Source organism: Delphinus delphis, chromosome 6 (genome assembly GCF_949987515.2).
Source record: "Delphinus delphis chromosome 6, mDelDel1.2, whole genome shotgun sequence".
In the NCBI taxonomy this organism is placed as follows: Eukaryota; Metazoa; Chordata; class Mammalia; order Artiodactyla; family Delphinidae; genus Delphinus; species Delphinus delphis.
In genome coordinates, this window is record NC_082688.1 from 97,292,027 (window position 1) to 97,317,872 (window position 25,846).

The following is a 25,846-nucleotide window of genomic DNA, read 5'->3' on the forward strand; positions in this document are numbered from 1 at the left end:
CCTCCTGTGCTGTCCCGTCACCTGCACGGACAGGCAGGGAGACCAAGGCTGTGTGAACGCCTGCTCTGGAATACATTTCTTGTCTTTCCTCTCCTTGCCACTCCTTTTCTGTCCCACCCTTGCTGCCAAGGCCCCCGCCTGCGCACCACCTTCCTGGAGACCCTGATATTTCCCACCCAGAGGCACTGTGTCGTGTACTCTTCGTGTGTTCCACACGCTGCCCTGTGTTTTTAACTCCCTCGTTACACATCCCTTCTGTCTCCTGCCACCTGAGTAGAAGAGCCCTCTGAGCCTCGGATCTGGGCCCAGAGCAGTAGGGAATGCTTGTCGGGGTGAACGAGGCAGGTTGGCACCGAGAAGCCTGGACAGATGGCCACTGTGGTGACTGCACCTTCCCAGCTGGGAGGCCCTGGGGTGGTGGTAACAATAGCCACCCTGGTCTCCTGCCAAAGAGGCCATACGCAATAGGCCAAGGAGTTGGCTGGTAAGGTGAGCAGCTGGATGAGAGAGGCAGGGAGGCCTGAGCTTGGGGCTGGGGTTAGGGGGTCTCTGTTGGAGAACTCTCGGCCTTTGCAGGGGACCATGGCCCTTGGTCTTCTCTCCCCCCCTCCCCAGGGTCTGCCCAGGGCCTGGTCACAGATAAGGTCACAGCGTTGGTGAGGGGTAGGGACCAGCTGCAGGCCTATCTGATACCAAGGCCCCTGCTTTCCTACCAGCCAACACAGTCCTCATCAAGGCTGTCCCCCTGCCCCCCACCTCCACTCCGCTCCTTCACTGACGGGAAGGGACATCACCTTTCTTATTCCAAGTGCAAAGGCCCCAGGGAGCTGCCGCACCACAGCCAGGGGAAGGAGGGCTGTTGGGGAGGGCATGAGAAATGGCATTCTTTATTCATAAATAAAAACATAAAATTACCAGAAATAGTTTACATGGCCAAAAGGGGGCATCAAAAATAAGATAACTCAAAGCTGTGAAAAGCAGAGCAAACCAAACAAGACCCGACCAAGAGGAAAAGAACTCTATACGTATTCTTCCAAACGCCAGTCCGTCCACAGCCAGCCCGGCCCGGGGCTCCACAGAAGGGGTAAGGGGGGCAGCGCATCCGAGTGCACAGGTGCACGGCCTCCTGCCACAGCAGCTGCCGTTCCAACAGCCCAGCCTGCCTTCTCCCTGGGATCCCTCTCTCCCAAGAGATGGCCCAACCTGGGCCGGCGCGAGAGCAGGGGCAGAGGCTCAGCAGGTGCTTGAGGGGAGAGGTATCCCCCTCCCAGTCCCCATGGAGCTCAGTGCCCCTGGGGGTGGGGCACGCTCGGCAGGGGTTACCCGAATACAGAGGCCAGAGGAGAAACCCAGGGTGGGCGCTGCATTGAGGGTCTGGTCACTCCGAGGCCCAGAGGCAGAGTCCCCTCTTGGGGAGGTGGTGCCGGTGTCGCTGTCTTGCTGCAGACAGTGGAGCATTTCATCACCCTGTGGGGAGCAGCAGGGGTGACCCTGCGGCTCTGACCCTGCGAGCAGGTGTGTCAGTAGCCGTGCTCAGAGGGAGGGGCGGCGAGCTCCCACCGGCCCCGGGCCAGGCTGCGGGGTTGACTTTACCCGTCCCCGCTCAGCCTCTGCAGCTCAGAGCCTCCTTCCAGAGAGGCTAGGTGGGGCAAGGTCCAGAAATAGCAGGGAGCTTTTTGCACAGGGAAGGGAAGGGAAACCACACTGCAGTGAGGTCGCTATATTATACAACACTCGCACTCTGGTGCAACTGGTGCCACTGTGGACCACCCTGCGGTCTTGGGCTGGTGGCAGCCCAGGGAGGGCTCCGCGAGTTGGCCTGGGGCGGGGATGCGGGGTGCAGGGCACGGTCACACTGCAGTGGAGCCCCTTGGCCGCCTTCCCCGGGCTTAGCACCCACCTCTTCACAGCGTGGTCTTGAGGGCACAGCGACGGGCTTTTGGATGTTCTTTGTGGAGGGAGGGGTCCTCCAGCCTGGGGAGGGGCAGCAGCCCCTTTCTCTATCCCATGGGGCAGTCTCACTGGGAAGAAGGACTCAAACAAGGCACAGGCTGGTGGAGATGGAGGGACCAAGGGCCGTGGCACACGGGGACGGACATCTTTGACTTGGGGGTTTGCATGTGCCCAGTGGAGGGGACTGGCCCCCAGGCAGGGAGAGGGCTCTTGGCCTGTCGATTCCAGGTTTAAACCTAGCCTAAGACTAAGAGTAACGGCTTGAAATTCCAGAAAACCTCCTCTGTTACCTGAAGGCAGGACAGGCACAGCTTAACGCAGGGATTGGAAGGCAGAGCCAGCAGGTTGGCCCTGCCCTCAGCCCAGACTCAGGGAAGGAATGGTGGCCCTGGAAGGATGGGGGGACAGCAGGAGAAGCAGCTTCCCACTCCCACCCCGGGGCTGGAAGGGCCAGGAGTCGGGGACAGAAGTGGGGGCACCGGTCTGGGACTGCTGACTACCCAGACATCCTGGTCCCTCCTGCCTCAGTGAACCCCTCTCAGCATGCAGGAGTGAGGCCCAGGAATCCGGCGACGGCTGGCTGTCCCAAGAACAGCAGCTGCGGCTAGAAGCAAAAATAGAACGTGGAACAGCCTGGCTGCCTGCGAGATCGGGCTTGCTTCCGAAAAGAGAAGAAAGGAAAAAGAAGAAGAAAAGAAAATTCCCTGAACCAAGCAACTGAGGAACCACCTTTTCTCTGCACATCTTCGGAAGAGAAGCCCAGCCTCCTGCAGGGCCTGGATCCTTGACTACGGGGCTCAGGTGGGGCTGCAGGTGGAGAGGGCCAGCTGGTACCCCCCGGGGCTGTTCGGAGGCTGTGTTGGCACCTCTTACTCTCTTTGGCCACTGGCACTCTGGGGCCCCTCCCTGACCTGTACAGACTGCACTTAGCCCTGGAGGTGAGAAGGGGAACGGCAGGCAGTGGGAGGGAGCTGCAGGTGAAGGGGGGAATGCCCAGCCCAGACGACCCTGCGCCATCTCAGGGGACACAGGTTATTCTGCATCCAAGCAAAGGCTTGGTTCTTGGGAAAGAAAAGCAGCTCAAGGTAGCTGCTGGCCAACTTGAAGCAGGTGGGGGAATCCCTACCTCTGGTCCCATGATGAAAGATCTGGAGGCTCTCCAGGGAACAGCTCGAAGTCACACCCTCCCTGTGTGAGGGACAGGGACGTCCTCAATCTTTCCCTCCCAGCACCCACCCCGGGGCCTCGGGTCTATGGCTTTGAGAAGAGTAGTCACAGAGGTCAAAGGCCACCAGCCATCCAGAGGCTGCTCATTTCTGGTCAGCAGGGCCAACAGGGTCTGGCCATTACTACCTAGCTTCTCTCTCTGACCCACTCTGGGTCTTGCTGAGTCTAGATAATCCTGGGCTGGCCCAGCTCTCCCCTCCTTTCTGTGGCCTGCCAGCATCGGGAAGCTCTGATGTTGCGAAGTCACGTTCTCCACACCTCACTCCAACCCCTACCCCTCCGTGGCCAGGGGAAGACAGCTCAGGTTACGACCAGGTCAGATTCCAAAGCTTCTGGTCACCAATGCTTGTGTTCTATTCCCAAGGCATCCCGATGTGCTGGGGACCAGGGGGGCAGGGGGGCGGTTCGGGGAGGGGGGGGACGAGAAAAGAAGGTGTGGGAAGAGAGGTGGAAGGGAGCTTCCATCCTGGGGAGGCCACTGGCCTTCATGGTAGTCACCACCCTCGCGGGGAGAGGGTATCTCTAAGTAGTTTGAACAAAGGCCAAGGTTTAGGGAGCCCTTAACCAAATGATGGAGATCCGGGGACTCATCTCTTGGCAAAGCTAGAGGTCTGGCAGGCTGCAGGGATGCTAAGCATTGGAATGTGGGAAAGGCGGGGAGAGGCCGTGTAGCAGCCCCTCCCCTCCCCCCCTCCCCTCGAGGTCTGTGCTTCTCTCAGAGGCCTGAGCAGGGGAAATGGGGAGGGGGACCCCCACTCACGGGCTCAGCACCCTTGTCTCCCAATGCCAGGTCCCCGGCTCCCTCCCGGGAGGCCCCTCAGATCTCAGTGGCGATGATGTCCTCATAAGGGATGTCAGCCCCTTCGAGGTCAATCTCAAAGGGCTCCCCTGCACCATCGGCACGGGCCAGCTGCTGCAGCGTCTTTTCCAGGCGCTGGTTCCGCTGGTACATGGCCAGGTAGCTCTGCTGCAGCTGCTTCTGGTACTGGATCACCTTCTCCTTCTCCTCCTTCCATAGCAGCCGCTCATGCTGGAAGCCCGAGGACATCTGGTCATGGCCCTGCCGCTCCTCCCTGAGCTCGGCCCGCAGCCGTTCCAGCTCCCGCTGCAGGGCGGGCACGTCCTCGGTGGAGGCAGGCCCCAGGGCGGCCGTGTCCCGGCCCCGCGGCAGGGCGGCCTGGGCCTGAAGCTCCAGCAGGTTCACCTTCTCCCGCAGGAGCTCCGCCTCGTTCTTCTTGCGCTGCAGCTCGTTCTCGCAGACCTCCAGCTCCAGGCCCTTGGTGCGCAGCGCGCTCTCCAGGTCCTGCGTCTTCAGCTCCAGGCCCTCCAGCCTGCCCCGCGTATCCTTCAGCTGCGCCTTCAGGTTGAGGATCTCGCTGGCCTTAGCGTTGATCTCCGTCTGGGACTCCTTCAGCTGCTGCTTCAGGAGAGAGATCTCGCCAGACTTCTGGCACACCTGCCGCGGGGCGGGGACAAGAGAGAGAGCCAAGGGGTGAGAGGTGGCACCTGGGTGTTGTGTCCTTACTTGTAAACTGAGGATCAGTCATAGTACCTAGTTCTTAGCGTTGTTGTAAAGATGAAATGAAAGAACCTAGGGCCTGGCATTAATAACCACTCTGTGAATTATTATTATAAATATGTTTGCAATATATTTCTGTGTTATTGTGAATGTTTAATTTATTTTATTTATTGTTTTACCATACAGCCTGACTGGATAACCTGGGAGTGAGGTCACAGCAATGTCCAGCTTGGCTCCGATTAGACACACAAGGATGGATGCGTTGTGAAGCCAGCACTGGCTGATGCCTCTGACATGCCCTGAAGTGTCCCAAGTCCTGGCTGAGAAACCATGGCTGGGGTAGGGTCTGCTGTGCCAACACTGACGGCAAAGAGGAGAAGGGAGCGGTTCCATGGCTAAGGTCCTGTCCTCTTCGGGAAACCCGGCAAACAGAAAGTGACACTCCCTTCCCACCCGTCTAGTGCCTCCATCCGTCACTTCCACAGAAAGGATCCTTTCCTTCTACCCCTGATAACACCTGTTGCTCTAATTTCCAGGATGAGCACAGGCAGCTCAGTGCAAACAAATGCTGTGTGGCCAAGGGTGTGTCACCTCGACCTCGGGGGGTGATGCTGGTCTAACCAGACCCAAGGAGCCCTCAGCCCCTTCCCAGGGCAGGAGTCTTTGGGGTGAATGCCATGCACACCCCCTCCCGGTCCCCTGCACCACCTCTCAGGTGAGAAAAGAGAGCAGGGTGAGGGGTTAGGCTGTTCTCCAGCGAGGCCAGGCCCAGGCGCTTCACTTGGAGGTGTGCCTGAGTGGGTGCATGTGTATGTGAGCCCCTTTCTTCCTGTTCTACGTTTCCATCTCAGCTCACCAAACAGAAGCCCTTCTTGCACTTCTGTGAGGAATTCTGTCCCTGAGACTCGCACAGATGCGGCCACTCCTACCAATGGGTGGAGTCCCTTGCCTCAAAATTCACAGACGATAACTGTGCTCTCTCGTGGCTCTGGGGCCAACATGAATTCAGGATGGCCTGTGGTCCTCCTGGCCCTCTGTAAGCAGATGCAGTGAGTTGGCCCTCAGACAGTCCAGCTGGGACTCGGCTCTCTCGCTCCAGCTTCTCTGCCGACGACTCGGTTAGTAAGTTCAATTCTGGCCACGAGGCACCGGGGTGGGGAGAGGAGGAAGCCCGGACTAAGAGTACCCCCAACTTGGTTTACCATGAAGCCCCTTATTTGGGTCATGAAATGGGTACTTCAGCCCAGTTTTCCCGGGCAGTTGTGTTCCCCCCCATTGTCTAGAGCCTGGAGGAGACCTGGAGAAGGCTGGGGGGTGGGGGGCGCTGGCACCGAACCCCTGCCCGCCCACGCCCACATCCTCACCTCCCACTGCGTCTCCTCCAGCGCGGGGACGAAGCTGGTCTTCTCCTTCTCATAGGACCTGAGCTTGGTCTCCAGCAGGTCCTGTTCCTTCATGAGGCTTTCGAGCTCCTGCCGCAGCTGCCGCTTCTCCTGCTGGAGTTGGAGCACCTGCAGGTGCAGCACCTGCTGGGCGCGCTGGCTCTTCTGTGCCGCGGGCTTCAGCTTGCCCTTGGGCTCCAGCCCCTCTGGCTCGTCCTTGCAGCGCCGCGGTCGCTCCTCGTAGGCCTGGCTGGCGGCCAGCCCCTTCTCCTCAAAGCTGCGGTGCAGCTTCTGGAGCTCGCCCTCCCTCTCCAGCAGTTTCTGCTCCAGGTCCTGGACGGTGCACTGGTCCGTGGAGATGGGGGAGCGGATGGAGCCCTTGTCCGCCCTGCTCGGGTGGGCCAGCTTGCTGCCCCCGTCGGAGAAAGACAGGGCCTTCAGGCTCATCATGTTGCTGTCCTGGAGGAGGATGCCCTGAGTGATGTTGTGGGCTGAGCCCCCAAAGCGGCTGGCGGGCCCCACCGGTGTGACCAGCGGGTCCAGCTGGTAGCTGCTGGTGGTGCTGTGAGTAGGCAGGCTGGACATGGAGTTCCGGCCGGAGTCAGACAGCGCCCCGGAGCACAGGCCGGGCTTCAGCCCCTGCTCCTCGGGCTTGTCTGGAGGCGCAGGGTGCAGCTGGTGGCTGGCGCTCTCGGGGGACGAGTGGAGGATGGCGCCCGACCGTGGCAGCACCGGCTTGAAGGCCGTGGGTCTCACAGCACCCTTCTCCAAGTCCTGGGGAGGAAAACAGGCCTATGGATCCCGCGGCTTCCCCTGATGCACCCCCAGCCGGGTAGGCGTGCCGGCCACGTGGCACCTTCCCGGTAGGGAGCCATAGGTGACCTCACCTGTTGCTCTGAAGGAGCCAAAGGTGGTGAATCTCTCCCGAGGAGGAGAAATTCCTCTGTGCCTGGGGACGTCCTGAAGGGTCATGAGGCACTCTGTATTGAACTACAAACCTGTCACCATCTTGACCCACCTTCCACCCCAAGATACCAAACGACTCTTAGATTCACTGGCTGAGACCCCCGTGCCAGGGCTCTGCGGTTCTGTGTGGTGCACGTAAGGACACTGGACGTGTGTCCTTGCCCCTTGCAGTCAGCCAGGAGCTGGAACACTGGCCGTGACCTGCCCCGGAGGCTGGGGGAATCGCTTGAAATAATCATCCTTTCCCTAAAGCCGTCATTTTCATTATTAGAGGACTTCACAGTTCACAGGCTCTTTACTTTCAAAAGCTTAAAGCTCTATGCAAACATACGGGGCCATTTCCTAGCACATCAACACCAAAGATTCATCTTCCCAGGTGAGGCCAGGGCACTGAATAGGAACAGTGTTTTCAGTGTCCACTGGCAGGACCCATGAGAGCTTGAGCCAGCATGAGGGCTGGACCTCTGAGTACGTGGGACTCTTTGCCCTCATCCCTGCTAGACTGATGATGAGAACAAACCCATAGGCCTTAACCGGTCAAAGATGCTTTGGGGCCAGCTTGAGCTGGAGCTGCTGCCCACCCAGGGCAGAAAAGGAGGGGAAAGCCCACCTCCATGAATCCTCTAAGGAGAGAAGCTGCCAGCTCTCTCCAAGTGCCCTCTCTACCTGTTCCTCCACACGGTCAGCGAGCCCCCTCTCTTTCCCATGCGCTTGAACATGTTGCTGTCCGTCCTACCTTGGCAATCCTGAATTATAGCCCAGCAGAGCTCAGGAAGGCTCTCATTTCCCCTCTGCTCTCTACTGAAAGCTCACCCAGGACTTCTGCATCAGAGGACTGACCAACGTGCCCATTCCTTTGTCCAATCTTGCTCTCTGCTGTGGCTGAGCACTCCTGCCCTCTCTGCATCACTCAGCCTCTTGGAGATGTATGCGTTTAGACCTCCACTGCCACCCCTCCCGGCCCCAGGCCTCTCTCCCGCCTTTCCAACCCAGCCACCCATACCAGAGACCCAGCTTACCATTTCTAGCTGGTTGGAGAAGGGCATGAGCTTGGGTGGGGTGGACGGGCCAAAGTCCACCCCGGCCTGGCCCCCTAGGTCCCCACTGGACAGTGCAGTGTAATCGGGGCGGTGGGAGCCCCGGGCCTTCTGGCTGACCTTGATATAGAAGAAGTCTTCACTCTTGCCCAATTTGGAGCTGGACTTGCCATGACCCGAGTCCTGGGAGAAACCAAATCTCAGCAGGCCGTCTGAATACCGATTGAGCTTCTTGAGGTGGGAGGACTTGCGCAGCTTGTACTGGGAGGCCCGGCAGTGCTTACTGTGGAAGCCGTGGCCGGAGATGAGGCTGCTGACGCTGCCCATGGTGAACGCGGGGCCGGGGACAGGCAGGGCAGAGCGGGGGACCTGGCGTGGCTGTGGCAGTCCTGGCTCCGCTGAGAGGCTGCGGTCATAGCAGAAGCCTCACAGAGCCCGGGAGAGCTGAGACCTGGAAGGAGACACAAGCGGGAATCAGCCTGGGATGGGGCCGGTCGCTGCACAGTCCCCGCCGGTGACTTACAGAGGAGCTATTCTGACCGTGAGATCTGGGCAACAGAGAAATGCATGTTTCTCCTAACAGAAGCTCAGCCCTGTCTCTGTTATTGTCTCTGTTATCTCATTCTTCCTTTGTCCTCTACTTCAGTAAACATCCACTGGGAGCCTACATCGGGAAGGCCCTGTTCTCAGCACTGAGATGCAGAGGTGACTAGAACAGTCCCAGTCCCTGCACTCATGGGGCTTGTGTGTAGCCTAGTGTGGACTGGCCACAAACAGATCAATGTGTCTGACCTCAAGTGATCTAGGTGTTACGGGGAAAATAAAGCAGAGTGAATGGGATGGCATTCTGGGAGGTGGTTATTTTATGCAGACGGTACGAGGGAGGCCTCTCTGTTGAGCATCATTTGGAGAGACCTCAAGAAAATGAGGGAGCAAGGCACATGGAGATCTGGGAGGAGAAGGAAGAAGCTCAGCGGCAGCCCCAAGGGCAAAGCCCTGAGTTCCTGTGTGGAGTATGCTGGGCATTTGTGAGATTAGCAAGGAGACCAGTCTGGCTGGAGGGTGGTTAGCAAGGGGGGCGCAGGGGATGTAGACGTCAGAGAGCTAGCAGGTGTCAGGCAACAGAGAACCTGGCTGGCCATAAGGGCTTTGGCTTTTAGTCTGATGAGCTGAGGAGCCCCCAGATGGCTTTAAGCAGCGGACAACCTGATCTGACTTCGGCTGTGGAGGGTCACCCTGGTTGCTGAACGGAGAAGAGGCCATTGAAGGGACTGGGTGGAAAGTGGTGGGCCAGTTAGGGCAGATGAGGGACTCACATGGCTGGGCCAAGGGCGGTAGTTATGGATTCAAGTTTAGATGTAATTTTAAGGTTGAGCTGATAGGATTAGTTAAAAGATTGGCTGCAGAGAGTGAACGAGTGGAGTCTAGGATGACTCTAATAATTTTGTCTAAGCAACTAGAAAAAGTAAGTTGCCATTTATTGAGATGCAAAAGACCACAAAAGGAGCCAGTCTGGGATGAAGTCGGGGTGGAAAATAGGAGTTTGGTTTAAGACATTAAGTTTGCAAAGCCCATTAGACATCCAAGGAGTGATGTGCAGTAGGGAACAGGATGGCTGTGGAGTGGGGGAAGCTGCAGATTTCCATGTACGAGGCGTTTGTGCAGAGAAGCCAGGTTTGAGACTAGATGAAAAAGCAAAGGCAGGAAGACAAGAGAAATGTGAGGACTGGTTCACGGAGGCCAGGAAGGTGAGGGGGAATGAGAAGGCTGTGAGAGAGATGCAGGAGACCCACGAAAAGCAAGGATGAGGATGGTGTAAAGCGCTGCTGAAATAAGATGGTGACTGAGAATCAGTCAATGGATTTGGCCATGTGGAGGCCACCAGTGACCTTGACAAGAGCAGTTTTGGTGGAGTGGCGGGAAGAAAGGCCTGAGTGGAGAGCGTTCAGGAGTAAAAGAGGGGAGAAATAATTGTATCCGTGGACACTGAAAAGTACGTGATAGACTTGGCTTGCATTCCCAGTTATGCTCCCTGCCAGCTATGACTCAGGAGGTAAACACTTTCACATCTTTAACCTTCAGTTTCACAGACACTTAAAAAATTCTTTTAAAGTAATAGGACTGCATCTTATAATCAATGCTGAAAACAGTAACAACGACCTTGCCAGTCACCAGACAGAGGAATGCACTGGAAGGCAACGCGGGCACTCTCGCAGACACAGGCAAATCGCGAAGCGTCGGTCACGTGATTTTCAGAGCTCGGAAAGGCTGTGTGGCTGTCATGCATTGGGAAGGGGTATTTCTCAGTCAGTCGAAAGACAGATGATCCAATTAAATGGGGGGACTACAAGTTTAATAAAATAGGAAATGCAGAAGGAACCCTGCATTCTTTATTATGCTCTAAATTACCCTGTCAATCCGAAAGGGGCGAGAGACAGCCCAGGTGGGTGATGAGGGTGTATGGGCACAGCTGAGGGAGCCAGAAGACTCTGAAGGTGAAGGCTCAGATTCAAACGTGCATTGTCATCTTGAAGAATAAAGTGGTTATGTTATGAGTGAATACATTCTATATTCCTATCCTAAAAGTACAACACAACAAAACAGCATTGTGTAAGCGTAATGTATTTTTTCCTATGAAAAGCTTTTATTAAACTGATGGCCTCTTAGAATCAGGGAACCACGGTGATGCCTCATGCGGTCATTATGAGCAGTTTATTGGATCCCATCAGAAGCTAATAGGTCTGGTACATTTATTGAAAGCCTAGTACATAGTTGGTGCTCCATAAATGGGAGGTATTTTCATTGGTATCTATGATTTATATAACTATAATTGTTCTCTCCAGCATTCGTCATCCCTGTGTTGTCTTCAATGGCCATATCTCATTTTCCAGAACTAGTTCTCTTCCTTCCAAATGCAACTTTCCTGCATCTCATTCCCTGAGAGCACAATTTAGGAGTATGAAGTTACTCTGCTAGTTTAACAGCTGACAGTGACAAAATGTGTTTCTCATGCCCCAGGTCATCCATCTCTTGCTTAGCTGAGGCCTCCAGGTCCTATGAGGCAAATATTCTATTGCTGTCCATGTGTAGGGAATCTGTTTTTGGCCAAAGGACTCTCCTGCACTCTGCACATTCTACCAGTTGGGCAACCGGTGACTTACTTTTTGTCCATCCAATTACACATTTGTGAGCATCTACATGGATAGTGTTGTAGAGATAAGGCCACTGGCTACGGCATCAGACAGATTTGGAGTGGAAAATTAACCTCTCTTGAGTTTTCTTTGCTTACAAAATAGAAACAGTCATTATTTCACAGGATCAGTATGAGGATGAAGCAAACTCACAGAAGTCAAGTGCAATGCTTGGCACATGGTGGGTGTGTGTGATCAATACAAGGACAGGACTAGGGTGCCATCTAGAAGCATGTAACAGTTGGAGCAGAACGATAACACTGGGAAGACATGTAAAATGAATCTGTCTGCAACTCATACAACTCAATAACAAAAAAACAACCCAGTTGAAAAATGGGCAGAAGACCTAAATAGACATTTCTCCAAAGAAGACATACAGATGGCCAATAGGCACACGAAAAGCTGCTCATCATCGCTAATTACCAGAGAAATGCAAATCAAAACTACAGTGAGGTACTGCCTCACACCAGTCACAATGGCCATGATTAAAAAGTCTACAAATAACAAATGCTGGAGAGGGTGTGGAGAAAAGGGAACCCTCTTGCACTGTTGGTGGGAATGTAAATTGGTGCAGCCACTATGGAAAACAGTATGGAGGTTCCTCAAAAATCTAAAAACAGAGTTGCCATATGATCCAGCAATCCCACTCCCGGGCATATATCCAGATAAAACTATAATTCCAAAAGATACATGCACGCCTATGTTCATAGCAGCACTATTTACAATAGCCAAGGGGCTTCCCTGGTGGCGCGGTGGTTGAGAGTCTGCCTGCCGATGCAGGGGACACGGGTTCGTGCCCCGGTCCGGGAAGATCCCACATGCCGCGGAGCGGCTGGGCCCGTGAGCCATGGCCGCTGAGCCTGCGCGTCCGGAGCCTGTGCTCTGCAACGGGAGAGGCCACAACAGTGAGAGGCCCGCGTACCGCGAAAAAAAAAAAAAAAAAAAAAAAAAAGCCAAGATTGACAGATGAATGGATAAAGAAGTTGTGGTGTGTGTGTGTGTGTATACACACACACACACACACACACACACACACACACACACACACAGTGGAATACTACTCAGCCACAAAAAGGAATGAAATAATGCCATTTGCAGCAACATGGATGGACCTAGAGATTATCATACTAAGTGAAGTAAGCCTGACAGAGAAAGACAAATATCATATACATACCACTTATATGTGGAATCTAAAATACGACACAAATGAACATATCTACGAAACAGACTCACAGACATAGAGGACAGACTTGTGGCTGCCAAGGTTGGGGGGGATGGGGGAGTGATGGATTGGAAGTGTGGGATTAGCAGATGCAAACTACTATATATATAGGATGGATAAACAACAAGGTCCTACGGTATAGCATAGGGAACTATATTCAATAACCTGTGATGCACCATAATGGAAAAAAAATGAAAAGGAATATGTATATGTATAACTGAATCACTCTGCTGTACAGCAGAAATTAACACAACATGGTAAGTCAACTATATTTAAATAAAATTAAAAAAAATAAAACATATCTGTTTGCAGCTCTCCTGCTGCACCGCCATCTCCTCTCACTTGGGCCTTGAGTCAGCCTCCAAATTTGTCTTTTCCCAATCTGCTCATCCTAAGCATCTGGAGGGTCACAGTCCTCATGCTCCCTGCTGAAAACCTTTCAAGGTTTCCTACTGTTCTTAGAGTGAAGCAGACACTTCACGAGTCCTGCAGGCCCCGGCAGGCCCTGGTTTTGCCCACCACTCCAGCCACCTCACTGCAATTACAGCCACACTCATTTCTTTCTGCTGGTAGAACACACCAAACCTTTTTCCAGAGAGGAGCTTTTGTGCTTGCTGTTGTCTCTGCCGACAATTCTCTTCCCTTAGCTCTTCCTCTTAGCACAGATCTCCCCTTCTCACCCTTTAGTTTTCAACTCAAATATCACCTCTGCCAGGTGGTTTTCTCTGGTTACCCTTGGAAAAATCCATCTTCCTCATTCCTCTCTGTTAAGCCAACCTGTTTATTTCCTTCGTAACACTTGCTTTCACCTATAATAATCTTATTTTTAAATGTGTTTATGGTGTGTATCTCCACCAGAATTTCAGCTCTAGGAGAGCAGGGACTTTGTCTCTAGAGTCCTAGGACAAAAATGAGGGAAATGAGGTGAAAACTCAGAGAGGTTAGATGACATGACCCTTGTCATTCAACTGGCCAGTGACCAAGGTGGGATTTGAACCCAGACCCAAATTCCATGATCTCCATGTGATAGCAGATTGCTAGGGACTGTAGGTGAGGCTCAGAGATATTAGGGGTCCTGTCCTGGAAACCAGGCCAGTTTCAATGGTTGGCAGAGAAAAAGCCTAGAGGGGAAATCAAGCTGTGGCCTCCAGCCATAGCTTCATTTCTCCTTTGGGCAGGTGACAAGGTCTCAGGTACAGGTGAGCTCCTTCGTTGACCTGAACGGCAGCCAGGATGATGTGCAAAGCACAAGTACTGTGCTGAGCCCTAGGGGACTGAGAGGAAGAAGACAAATGACGCTAGGGAGCAAAGGCGAGGCGTGGGTGAAGGATGCTGGCTGCGATCCTGAGTGCATTCCTGTCCCTTAGCCCCGGATCCCCTGCTCTCCACTCCCCAGGTCTTAACACACAGAGGCGCTTTGAAGTTTGAGATTATCCCCAGACGCACTTGAAGCTAAACTAATTACCTTTAAGTGTCTAGACTTGTTTGGTTTTCAACTTGGAGAGAGCATCACAGAAAAGTTGGCTGTGATCCATCCTAGTTCCCAAACCCTGGGTCTTCCCACCTCCACCCCACCGGACTTGCTGTCTCTGCTCAGACACAAGGGGAAAGGCACGTTTTTATTCTTGGGAAAGAAATCCCCACTGGCCGGGAGGGCGTACCTGGGGTGAAAGTGAGCAATCAGGCTGATCTTGGAGATTCAAGAAGGGGAAAGGAAGAGGGAAGAAGGACTGGAGAGGAAAAAGTAAGGGAGCCACAGCACCTCAAGTGGAGCACGGCTCAGTAACCTTCTGCCTGGCCTCTGACTGATATTACGGAAGAAATCCAGCAAGAATTAGACTTTAGGTCTTAAGAGAAGAGAGTAAAGAGAACAGCCAAAAACAGCTGGTGGAGGGACTTCCCTGGAGGTCCAGGGGTTAAGACCCCGCACTTCTAATGCAGGGGGTGCGGGTTCGATCCCCGGTCGGGGAGCTAAGATCCCACATGCCTCACGGTGCAGCCAAAAAAAACCCCCCACCACCAACAAAAAAACCCAGTTGGTGGAAAAGCACCCCCTAGGCTACACGTCTCAGAATCTGGCCCCAGGGAAGTCAGGAGACTTGCCCCCAGAACCAGTGGCAGCCTCCCCCTTCCCCACATGACCTATCCCACTGAGTGTGGCTCCTGAACCAAGACAGGCAAGGACCACAGAAGCCTGGGAAGCCCTCGGCTGTGAGCTGCTGCTACTCCCACCGCAGCTGCCCTCTCCCCATCCATCCTGCACTCTCCTTCCCAAAGGGAACCAGGGCTCACACCAGGGTGACACATTCCTCTTCTGTCCCTTTCTGGAATATGGAGATTAGAGGCATGGAGTTGAAAAGGGATCTGTCTGGACTCAGGAAGTTGAGAAATACTACTACTCACCCTCCCATCACAGGCCGGAGGGGAAGCAGCTACGGCCTTGCCCACATCAAACCCCAAACCCACACTTCCGGGCTGGGGAGAGCAAGGATCCCTAGCTGCCCTCCTGTCCGCCCTCCCCATCTGGAAAGGTCACCCACGAGATCAGGATGCTAGCCTCTATGGGACTTCCCTGGCAGTCCAGTGGTTAAGACTCCACACTTTCAGTGCAGGGGGCATGGGATCCCTGGTCAGGGAACTAAGATCCCACATGCTGCGTGGTGAGGCCAAAAAAAAAGGATGCTAGCCTCTAGCCTTCATGCCTCCTCCTCAGCTTGGATCATTTCCCTTCCTGTTCCCGTTCCCTACCTTCTCTCCTTCCTTCCTTAACGCCCTCCCCACCACCACCCAGGCCAGGCTGGGGGGCATCTCTACCAGTACTCTGCCTGGTACTCACCTGCCAGGGGCCTCCATCCAGGGCACCCACTGGGCATGGGCGGTGGTGCTGCCAGTGGAGCAGTGGGAGGGCTAGCTCGCACCCTGAGGGAGCCTCCGCCAGCACCCAGGGCTAGAGGGGCCGGTGCTGCCCACCCTAGAAAACACCCAGCCAGGTGTGTCCTCTATAAGTGCCGAGTAATGTCACCTGCAGGCTGAGCAGAGCTGATGAGGCTGCAGTGTCGGGGTTCATTTGGTCATTTATTCAACGAATATTTCTTCAGCATCTGACAAGTGCCAAGTACCCTGCAAAGTGCAGGTGGAGGGGCAAGGAAGGAAGGAGAGGAGTTAAGTGCATAGAAGAAAAAAAAGGAAAGCCAGCCATTTTAAATATGCTTTTGTGTGTGTGTTGTACAGTAGTTAAATTTCTGTGCAGAAACATAAATGTCCTGAATTCTTATATTGGTATTCTGTATTGGTTAAAGAATATCATGCATGTAATTTATTTAGAAATGCAGAACATTCTATTAAATGTATATGCATGTTGTTAGGATTATACCAAGGTTTCTTTCATTAGGAGCAGATTGTTTTGGCATAACTGTAACTTATGAATGAATGTTAAATAAAATACACAGATTTATTTTCATTATAAAAAAAAAAAGAAAGAAAGAAAAGCCAGAGATAAAAGGGCCAGGTGTGTGTGTGTCCACTACTTCAGCTGCGGTGTCCAGGCAAGGCCTCTGAGAAGGTGGCTTTCAAGAAGAGCCAGCCAGTAGAATGGTCCCCTGAAGGCGAACCACAGGTGCAGAGGCCCTGAGGTAGGAATGGGCTTGGGTTTGGGGGGTTTAGAGCAGGGGGTCTCCAGTGGGGTGATCTGGCAATATCTGGAGACAAGGCATTTTTGACTGTCACGATCGGGGGGTGTCACCGGCATCTGGTAGCTGGAGCACAGGACAGCTCCCACGACAAAGAATTATCTGACCTGAACTGTCGATAGTGCTGAAGTTGAGAAACCTGGCTTTAGAGAACAGAAAGAAAACATGAGTTTAGAGCCTCAGTTCTGCCACTGAGTGTGGCTTGGAGTAAGTGATTTCAGTTCTGTGCCTCTGTTTCCTCACTTGTAAAATGGAAGTAACCACACTTGCCCTGTCACAGGACTTTATTATGAACACAAAAAGAAGTGAGAGCGCAGAATGTACTGGAAAAAATCACCAACGCTGGTCATCGTGTTATGTCTCATTGTTCTCCAGGACAATTCTCTGAGCCATCTGATTATACAATGGGGTTTATCTGAGAAGAGAAGCACCCCGGGGCTGCACCCCCAGAACAGACCCTGGCCTGGCCACAGAGGTCTCAGCGTGAATGCTCACCCCCATTACACCCGTGAACTGGGGAACAGGCACAGACTGGGCTGCAAGATGTAATCCTCCCCTCTGTTGGTGCAAAGCCTTGAGCCCTCTCTGGGCTCAGTTTCCAACCACAGCATGAGGGGCTAGATTCATTTCAGCTCCTTTTTGAGACCTAAGAATTTAATGAGAGTCATCGATCCCTTCCTCCCAAAAATGTACCCCCCCACCCTGCTCCAACTTTTTGGCTATAACTTCCTAGCATTCCTTGACCCCGAATACCCTTCGATGCACCCAGTTTAAAAAGAGATTAATACATCCTGCTCTGGGGGATCAAATGTGAGCTTTGGGGTTCCGGGGAGGAACGAATAACTTGGCCTTAGATTATTGACGTAACTAATGACTCCCTGCTTCCCTTCAGGGACCAGGGAGGTGGAAGCAAGGGGAGGAAGTGAACTAAAGAAATTGTGTGTCACCTCAGTGCAGCCCTACCTCCCACGCTCAGACCCCAGGGTCCTGCAGCCTATTTCCCAAGACTTGGACAGACCTCGGACCTACTTCAAAGGGAGTCAGAAGGTGGAAGGCTGGTCGGAGGAGGCAGCGACCTACCCTGGGATGAACCAGGCTCCCTCAGGCAAGGTTTTCACCAAAGCTCACCCCAGTTCCTGATGGGCCACTATTAGAGATTTCTTCTATTTCATTCTAATTTTAATCGATTTTTAAAATACCGAAATCCTATAAAAAAATCACCTAAGTAACTCGTGCAGAACTGACAACTGTTAAAATGTTGCCATATTTGTTTCGGAAATAAAACATCTCCAAGTGGAAATCCCCCTTCCCTACTCCTTTTTCCTGCCCCACATCTCCCTCCCCAAGGGGAATCCCGATCGTGAATTTTGTGGGTATATTTGCTTATCATTAAATGTATTTTTAACATATAAGGATACTCTACCTATTGCTTTGGTTTTTGCTTTATAGAAATGGTATCCTGTTTTGTGTATCACTCTGCGACCTTGATTGCTTTATTCAACACTTTATATCCGGGGTCCATTCGTGTCCCTTCTTTGCCTGCAGGAGTGATGATCTGATCCTCACACTTCCTTCACCAGTCCCTACTCAGATGTTTCCATTTCATTGCAAGAACCCTCTGGTAGATGATTACTTCTCCACATACCTCGGAGTTGAGTTTTTCTAAGATTTATTTTGAGTCTTGGAAGATGTCTAGTTTTTAGAGCACCCCCCCTACCGCCTTAAGCTGAAACCCCTGAGGAGAGGAGGCATCTGAGTCCCTTATAGACCAGTACATCAGAGGGCACAAAGAGTGGGAGGAGAGGCCCCAAATCACACTTCACCATATTATCCGGGGGTGGGGGAGCCTTGGCCAAACAGAGAGGTCATCCAGCTGCAGGTGATGGAGGACTTCCTTGCTCTGAGGCAGCCTGGAGGCTGAGGACAGCATCTTCCATGGCCGAATCCCAAACTCTGGAGCCATGCAAGACCTCAGAGATCCTTTACCCCAATTCCTTCACTGCACAGAGGCGACACGGAGGTCCAGAGCAAGGAAGGGACTTGACCAGGTCACGTCACAACTTCTGGACCCGAAACTAGTATCCTTTCCATTTTATCAACAGCACAGGAACAACTGGGTTCCATTTTCCAGACTGGAGGGCTGGGGGCCGTTCCTGGCTCCATGTGGGGCATGTGTGTGAGGATGGGATGTGGGGAGTGTGTGTAAGGCTGCCTGATACACATGGGATTCCATCCTGTGGGCGGGCGGCACTGATCCATTCAGAGATGCTCAGCCGTGGGTGTGGTGCCTGAGAAGACAGAAGAAGCTGCCGCGGGCTCTGCGTGGGCCCCAGCCGTGGGTGGCAGAGGTGGCCGGCCTCCAGGAATGGCTGGTGGCTGCTGGGCTGGGACCGGAGCTCTGAGTGCATCACTAGTCCAGGACAACTTCTAATCTTGGCCATGGCAACCACACCTTTGCGTTCTCATGTTCAGTTCCATCTGTGGGACTTAGAGAACTTCACACTCACTATTATTCATCCACATGGTCCTCAGGGTAGACCACGTGCAAACATCAGGTGGCGAGAAGGAGAGGGGCAAGTCCTCTCACAGAGAACTTGAACGTGGACCTCAGCTTCCACGCATCATGCAGGATCTTAGTTCCCCGACCAGGGATCGAACCTGCATCCCCTGCAGTGGAAGCTCGGAGTCTTAACCACTGGACCACCAGGAAATTCCCTCAGCTTCCTTTATTTTAAAGAATTTTTATTGGAGTACAGTTGATTTACAATACTGTGACCCTCAGCTTCCTAAAGGAAGAAAATGACCCTCTTCCAGACCTGCTCTTGTCTCCTTACTGAAGGAAGCCCCGCCTACCATGGGAAGCCCCTTCCTCTGGGCCCACAGTTGCTACTCAGCTCACTTGCCACTCAGCCAGCACAGTCTGCAGACAGTTCTTGCATTACTGAGTTTTTCAGAAGTGAAGGGTTATCTCTCCAATGATCTTTAAACCGCCTTGAAGGCCAGGATGGCGCCAAAGCTTCCTAGTATCTGACATCGTATTGAGTATAGTGCTAAGAACACAATCGGTGCTAAATAGATGTTTTTAATAAAATCAGCTCACAGGGAGCTCAGGCATTACTGGCCAAGCTCGTGGAAAGGAAGACATGTGACTTCAACTGGGGTCCCACACATGTGGATTGGAAGCCAAGTCTATAAAACTAGATTCCAAATCTGGTTTCAACCCAAACTTTCATCTCTTGGACTTCATTTGAGTCACCTGGTCACCTTGGGAAGAAGGAAATTTACCCTCTCCTTGACCTCCTACTCCTTTTCAAAGTTTTGGGCCAAGACAAAGAAATATCAGGCAGAGTCTCTGTTTTCAGTGGGTTGGTTGAAAGACAAGGCAGATACACTTAAAAAGAGTTTAAAAGGCAGCACCAGTATAACTAAAGATGCAAGATGAACTGGCAAGACTGTGCTGGATTAGAGCCAGCTCTCTGCCTCCAGCACATGATAAGTTTTTAATTTTTTCTCTTGTTTAGAAGTGAGGTAAAGATTCTCACTCTACTTCCTGCCTGTTATGGACTAAATGTTTGTGGCCCCCTAAAATTCATATGTTGAAGCCCTAACCCCCAATGATGGTGTCAGGAGGTAATTAGTTTTAGATGAAACTGTGGGTGGGGTCCTCATGATGGGATTAGTGCCCGTATAAGAAGAGACTGGAGCGCTCTTGTCTTCTCTCTCCCTCTCTCCCCATGCCACTGCCCCCATCCTCCCCTCCTTGCTTCCTCCCTCTCCCTCTCCCCTCAGTGGGAGGACAAAGTAAAAAGACAGCCATCTACAAGCCAGGAAGAGAGGTCTCACCAGAGACAGAATCTGAAAGTGCCTTGATCTTGGTCTTCCCAACCTCCAGAACTGTGAGAAGTAAATGTCTATTGTTTAAGCCCCCCAGTCTGTGGTACTTTGTTATAGCAGCAGAGCCGACTAGGACACGGTGCCCCCCCCCCCCGCCACTGCCCAGACACCTGGCAGAAGATGCTTATCTGGGCCGACAGGTCACCCTGTTTCTGGCATTGTCCCTTCCTTACATTCGTCCCTCCTGCTTCTCTGTCCACATGGTGCTGATAGCCCCAGAGTGTGCAGATCTGCCATTCTTCGTGGGGAGCTCTATAATGGATGGACACTCGGTGGGAAGTCAGGGACTCAGAGCTCTAATCCTGGTTCTGGGAGAACAGCAACCAGGTCTCTTTCTGGCTCCATCTGCTGTGACTTGCCTGCCCCTTCAGGTAAACTCCCTCAGGGCAGGGCCTGTGCCTGCACAGTTGTGGGTCCACAGGAGGGAACCGTCATGTACGATGCATTCATCAGGTCCCATCCATGGAGTGAGCTCTACCTGCATTATTGCATTAGGCCCTCGACAGAGAATCACAGATTGATGGATCTGTTTTGTCATCTGGCAGAAGAGATAACCTTTCAGCATCTCAATTTCCTTCTGTGTTAGATAAGCACAGCTGATACCCACTTCACAGAGCAACTGTGAGGATTAAATGAAATCGTGTTTATGAAAATGCTTGACCACAATAAGAAGAACAGTACACGATGGATGAATTTAAACCAAAGTGCTTGTGAAATAATAAAGCAGTACGGAAAGGTGCTAGACCTAGATCCTCCTATATCGTGAAGTTAAAAGAGCAGGTCTTTAGGGAAGGACTACATACCCCCGCCCCCACTATCTCCCTGTGGTGGCAGGCTGGGACTTGGCAGCTGCCAGACGGGCCTCTCAGTCTCCAGGAGGGTAGCTGGGGCTTGCAGAGATGTGACAGCAGTCCCGTGGCATCTGCCAGCTGGGCTTGGGGTGGGGGGTGCTGGCTGTACTACGCTGGTGGGCAGGCCCCCAGCCAGCTCCCAAGCAGAGGTCTCTCTGGGGCTAAATGGGGCGCGTGCCCAGGATTAATTGACTCCCCTTTCAAGATGTCTCTCCCTCTGCCCCTCTGCCCCTCCCCTCAGCATGTTGCCTGATTCAGCTTTCCTTATCTGGAATTCCAGTGCTAGTATTCCTGTCCTTGACCTCTCCTCCCATTTGCTGTTCTAAAGGAGGGTCAGGGCAGGGGTGAGCCTGGGAGCTGGTTAATCATCTCAGACTAGCCTGCAAACCTCCCAGCGCTTGGCTTGCTAATGCCTGGAGGGCTCCACTTGCAAAGCTCAGTACATTTTCTGTTTTTTTCTTTTTTTTTTTTTGGAGCGAATGGATGAATGAAAGAGAGGCGAGGATGGAGGAGGGAGAGGGTGGGGAGTGTGGGCAGCGTGAGGAGAGGTTGAGGGTGCGGAGGGGGGGCAGGGGCCCACGCGGCTCTCAATTAAGTGCACTTGGGTTCCGTGGAAAGGCAGAGTGAAAGGGAAATCGCTGGCAGGCTGAGTCATTCCACTGGGGTGAACAATCGGAAGCAATTCTGCTTCCCACTGCTGGGGAGGAATCAAAAGCCATTCTGCCCCGCAGCCTTTTGTGTGCAGGCCTTGGTGCTCAGCTGCTGGCGGAGCCTTCCTTCGACTCGGTGGGCAGCTTGTGTGCTAGCAGCGCTGATTGACAGTTCTCCCCAGGAACACTATTACCCACCGATCCCAACCTGCCCTTCTCCCTTCCAAAAATACAGCCACAGTTACATGCAAAGCTCATGCAAATTTAACCCCACAGCTGCTAGTGCAGCGGCTGCTCCCACATGAGGGAGCAGAAGGCGAGCCTCATGCACATTCATGACTTGGGTACCACCAGGCACCAGGGCCCTATGAGCTGGGCAGCGCCGGTGAGGGGAGCCGCTTCTCCTCCTAGCGAAGGGGGCAGCAGCTAAAGAACCAGATCTTAAATGGAGGAGTGGGTGAGACATCCAGGAGGTCTGGGAATCTGGCTGGACTCCTTCCCATCTCCTGGAACGTTCCTGGAATGCTCCTGGAACCCAGGACCATTAGGACTTTGGAGGGCAGAATGCAGGGGACAGATGGACCCCCTCTCTGCTTAACCCTTGCCACCCTAGAGTGCAGACTGAGTGGGTACCTTTTGGAAGGGTAATTTGCAGATACTAGGTCTGCATCAGAACCAACAGGGTCTCGGACAGGGATTCAAACTTAGGTTTGACCTATTTACCATCTTGGTGGTTCCCTAAAGGATTCTGAGTTCAGGTTCAGGTTCAGGTTCAGTAGGGACGAATCTGTATTAAATTAGCCATGTGGGCCCTGGGCTTAGGAAAGGGCAGTGGCGACACACTGTTAGCTATGTGACATCCCTGGTCCAGGTACCAAAGTTGGTACCTGGTTAGCCTTTGGCAAATCATATGACCCAGCATCTTAAATTCAGTGGGAGGTGTCTCAAGTTCCCTCAGGATCTCTGACGCTGTGGAATCCCTTTGTGGCTCCACCTCTACAGAATTTTGACCCTTCCTTTCTCTGACCCAGCCCCACACTGTGGTCCTTTTCACTCTTCAGACCAGGTTCCTTGGTCTGAGGAAAACCCAGCAGGGGAGCGCCCTCACATTCCATATCATCACAGGAGCCAGGGAGAGGGAAAGGCAGGGAGCCTCTCACTAATGCAGTGCCACTTGAGCAGAAAAAGGGCTCTAGACCCCTTCCATGGCATCACAGAGACACCCACCTAATTACCCCACCTGCGTATGAGGCCTGTCCTAAGGGGGCGGGAGCCCCCGGGCAATCTGCAGGATGGGAAATAAGTTGGTACCAGATCACAGGTGGAAAAACAGAATGCAGAAAAGCTCTTAGAGCCCAGAGGTGCTGCTTCAATGCTCCATGATAAGAGGCTATGAGGCCCAAAGAGGTGGGGTGACTTGTCCAAGGCCACACAGCAAGGCAAGAGCAGAGATGGGGCTGGAAGCCTGGTCTCCTGGCTTCCTAGCCAGCTTTCTCCCCACTTACAACTTTCTTTAACAAGAGAGAAGGAAGGGCTGGAGTGAAAATATCATTCTATGCTGCGAGGTACTGCTTTAAAAATACTCAGATCAAAGGATCTAGACCAAAGATGAAACGAAGTCCCCTACCCCGCATATCAGCAACCTGTGATGTGTTACCATCAGCCATAAACAGGGGCCGAGCGCAGGTGAGAAATGGTATCTTTCCACAAAAAAATCAATGGCAAACTGGAGCTCATAAGTTTGGTTGGTGCAGGGGCATGTCAAGGGACAGAGGTAGCAAAACAGAGTAGAAAGAAGCAGGTAGAGTAGAAAGCCCTCAACCACCTACAACATCCCTGGGAGAGCTCTGCTTCAGGAATAGAAGGGGGAGATCTTACAGCAGAAGGCACTGAGTCTTCTAGAAGGCAGGTAGGTGTGGGAGAAGGATGGCGGGTAGGTGGAGGAGGGGAGTGCTTGTCCTAAAGAAGCTCCCCTTCCCTCCTCACTTCTGCCCTCATCGCCACCACAGACTGGCTTTTATACACACTGAGTGTATTCAGTATGTGTGAATGTGTACATGGGGTGCAGTGGAAGGGGGCGGGGGGAGTACCTGGTAGGTTTCAGAACTCAGAAGGGGATTGGCATTGGGGAAGCCCTTGCTCTGGATGCCGGAAATGACCTAGAATAGCTTGAAGAGTTTAAACTGGTCCCTTAGGGAGTGTGGCCTTCGGTATTTGGAGTTGTCCATGTGCACCTGAGTGTGTTTTGTGCGCTCAAAGGCATGGCCTGTCTGTTGAGATCTCTGTGCACAGCAGGGGAACACGCCCCCCTCCCCGGCCCCGGCCGCCACTGTTCCTGATGAGTCTCGACATGTCCCGAGTTAATCCTCTCTTGATGCATCTGATGTGTCTAGCTGGGGAATTCTGACTTCTGTGTCACCTCTGCCCTGATTTCTCAGCCTCCTGCTTCCTCCTCCAGGGCGTGCTCCTGGCGGTGAACTGGCAGCCTCACATCCAGCAAAGGAGCCTCTGGTGAGCATCAAGCAGCCCCCCTACCTTCCCGGAGCCTGCGGCCCCCACTGGCCCTGACAGTGAGATAATTAACCTCTCTTCCAAGCCCAGGGATCCCACAGGGCTGGCCCATGGCTGCCCCTAAGTCCTCACTACTGTCCACTCCACATCTGTGACACTTTACCTGTTAGGAGTACTACCTGACAGAGCCACAGGTGTGTAAAGGGGCTCTGAAGTGCCACGTGGAGACGCTGGGCCTTGGAGGTCCCTCCAGCTGCGCTCCTATCCCTCTTTGCCCTTCATGTTCCAGTGATGCTGAAGAGCTCCTGGTTCCCTAACTTGCCTCTCAGTGCTTTCTATCACACTCCTCCCTCTGCCAGGATGACCTCCCTGACCTTGGCTGCTTCGCGGGGAAAGACGGACAAGTACCCTTCCTCCCCCGTTGCCTTCTTCAATGTGTCTGAAGGAAGCAAGGCCAGCTCTACACCCTGCTAGCAAATCAAATCCAAGACCACAAATACCCACTCCCTGCACTCTGGGGGAGGAAGAGGGCTGGGCACACGGCAGCTGCTGCTGGAGATCTCAGAGCAGATGCTGAGATCTGGGCAGGAAGAGGGCACCTCCACCTGGGGGTTCTTAAAGAACCCTCTGCAACATCTCCTGTGCTGTCGTTTTGAGCTGGTATAGCACATTGGGTCACCCAATCTCCCAATGCCTCTATGGACAAAAACCATATCTATTTCATTGGATTTCTATGAGGATTAAATGAGCAATGTCAGGAGAACCCTACACTCAGCACCCAGTACATCGTAAGCACTCAATAATTGTTAGCTATCATTGTTCAGTATCTCAAACACTATTCATCTTTCAAGGCCCGCCGCAAGTGCCGCCTCCTTCCCAGATGAATTCAAGGCATGTCAATCTCCAGATTCTTTGGGACAATGGATCTCAAAGTGTGGTCCCCAGACCAGTAGCAGCAGCTTCACCAAGGACCTTGTTAGAAATGCACATTCTCAGGCCCACCCAACCCAGACTACTGAGACCCAACAAACTGTTTCAATGGCCCTCCAGAGGATTCGGAGGCAGGCTAAAGTTTGAGAACCACTGTTCCGGTATTTTCTTTGTGTTCTATCATCATACTGATTATAGCCTGATTATAGCTTACAATAAGCTCCTTGAGGGTAGGCATCATGTCTTATAGTCCAAGGAAGCTGGGGAAGTCCTTGTATTTTGAGTTCCATGAGCATTTAAATTAGATTTTACCTGAATAATTCCTAACCTTGCACCTCCTCCCCACCTTCCCCATCTGCTCAAACTTCCTATCCACCCGAGGCCCTGGGGAAAATATTACTCCACTCAGTAAAAGACTATCTCCCTCCCTTCCTCCCTCTCTCTCTTCCATCTTCCCAGGTGGCCACTTGGGGCTCATAAAATTGACAGTGAGTAGAGAGTAGGGGTGGAGCACACTTCTGGAGTGTCAGGAAACTCCAGATATTTCAGAGTTTGGACGAGGGGTATAAGACATTGTCCCTGCCCCGGGACTGTTATGAAGACTTCTTGGGCTGAGCTGTCCTCTCAAAATGCAAAACCAGGGCACAGGTTCTGGATCTCATTCCCTAGCACACAGATTCCTTCCAGGATACCCCTGAGTAGCTTGAGTATTGTGACCCATTGCATTGTAGCCAGGTGGAAAAGAGCAGAGGGTACCAGGACTTCCCGATCACCATTGTATTGGCTATGGGGCTCCTTTCCGGGGCTTGTGGGCAGTGTCACTG

The 25,846-nt window shown here is 52.9% G+C and overlaps 1 protein-coding gene across 2 annotated transcripts in view; it reads right to left on the bottom strand.

The window, feature by feature from the left end:
- Nucleotides 1-848: 848 nt before the first annotated feature.
- LZTS1 (leucine zipper tumor suppressor 1) overlaps nt 849-25,846 on the bottom strand; it is a 49,584-nt gene continuing 24,586 nt past the window's right edge. For both annotated transcript variants that reach the window (XM_060013548.1, XM_060013549.1), the window contains exons 2-4: nt 8,067-8,535; nt 6,064-6,855; nt 849-4,636 (exon numbers count right to left, since the gene is read on the bottom strand). In XM_060013548.1, the coding sequence (XP_059869531.1) occupies nt 3,998-4,636; nt 6,064-6,855; nt 8,067-8,411 (1,776 nt within the window). In that variant the 5' untranslated portion in view covers nt 8,412-8,535 and the 3' untranslated portion in view covers nt 849-3,997. The remainder of the gene's footprint in view (nt 4,637-6,063; nt 6,856-8,066; nt 8,536-25,846) is intronic.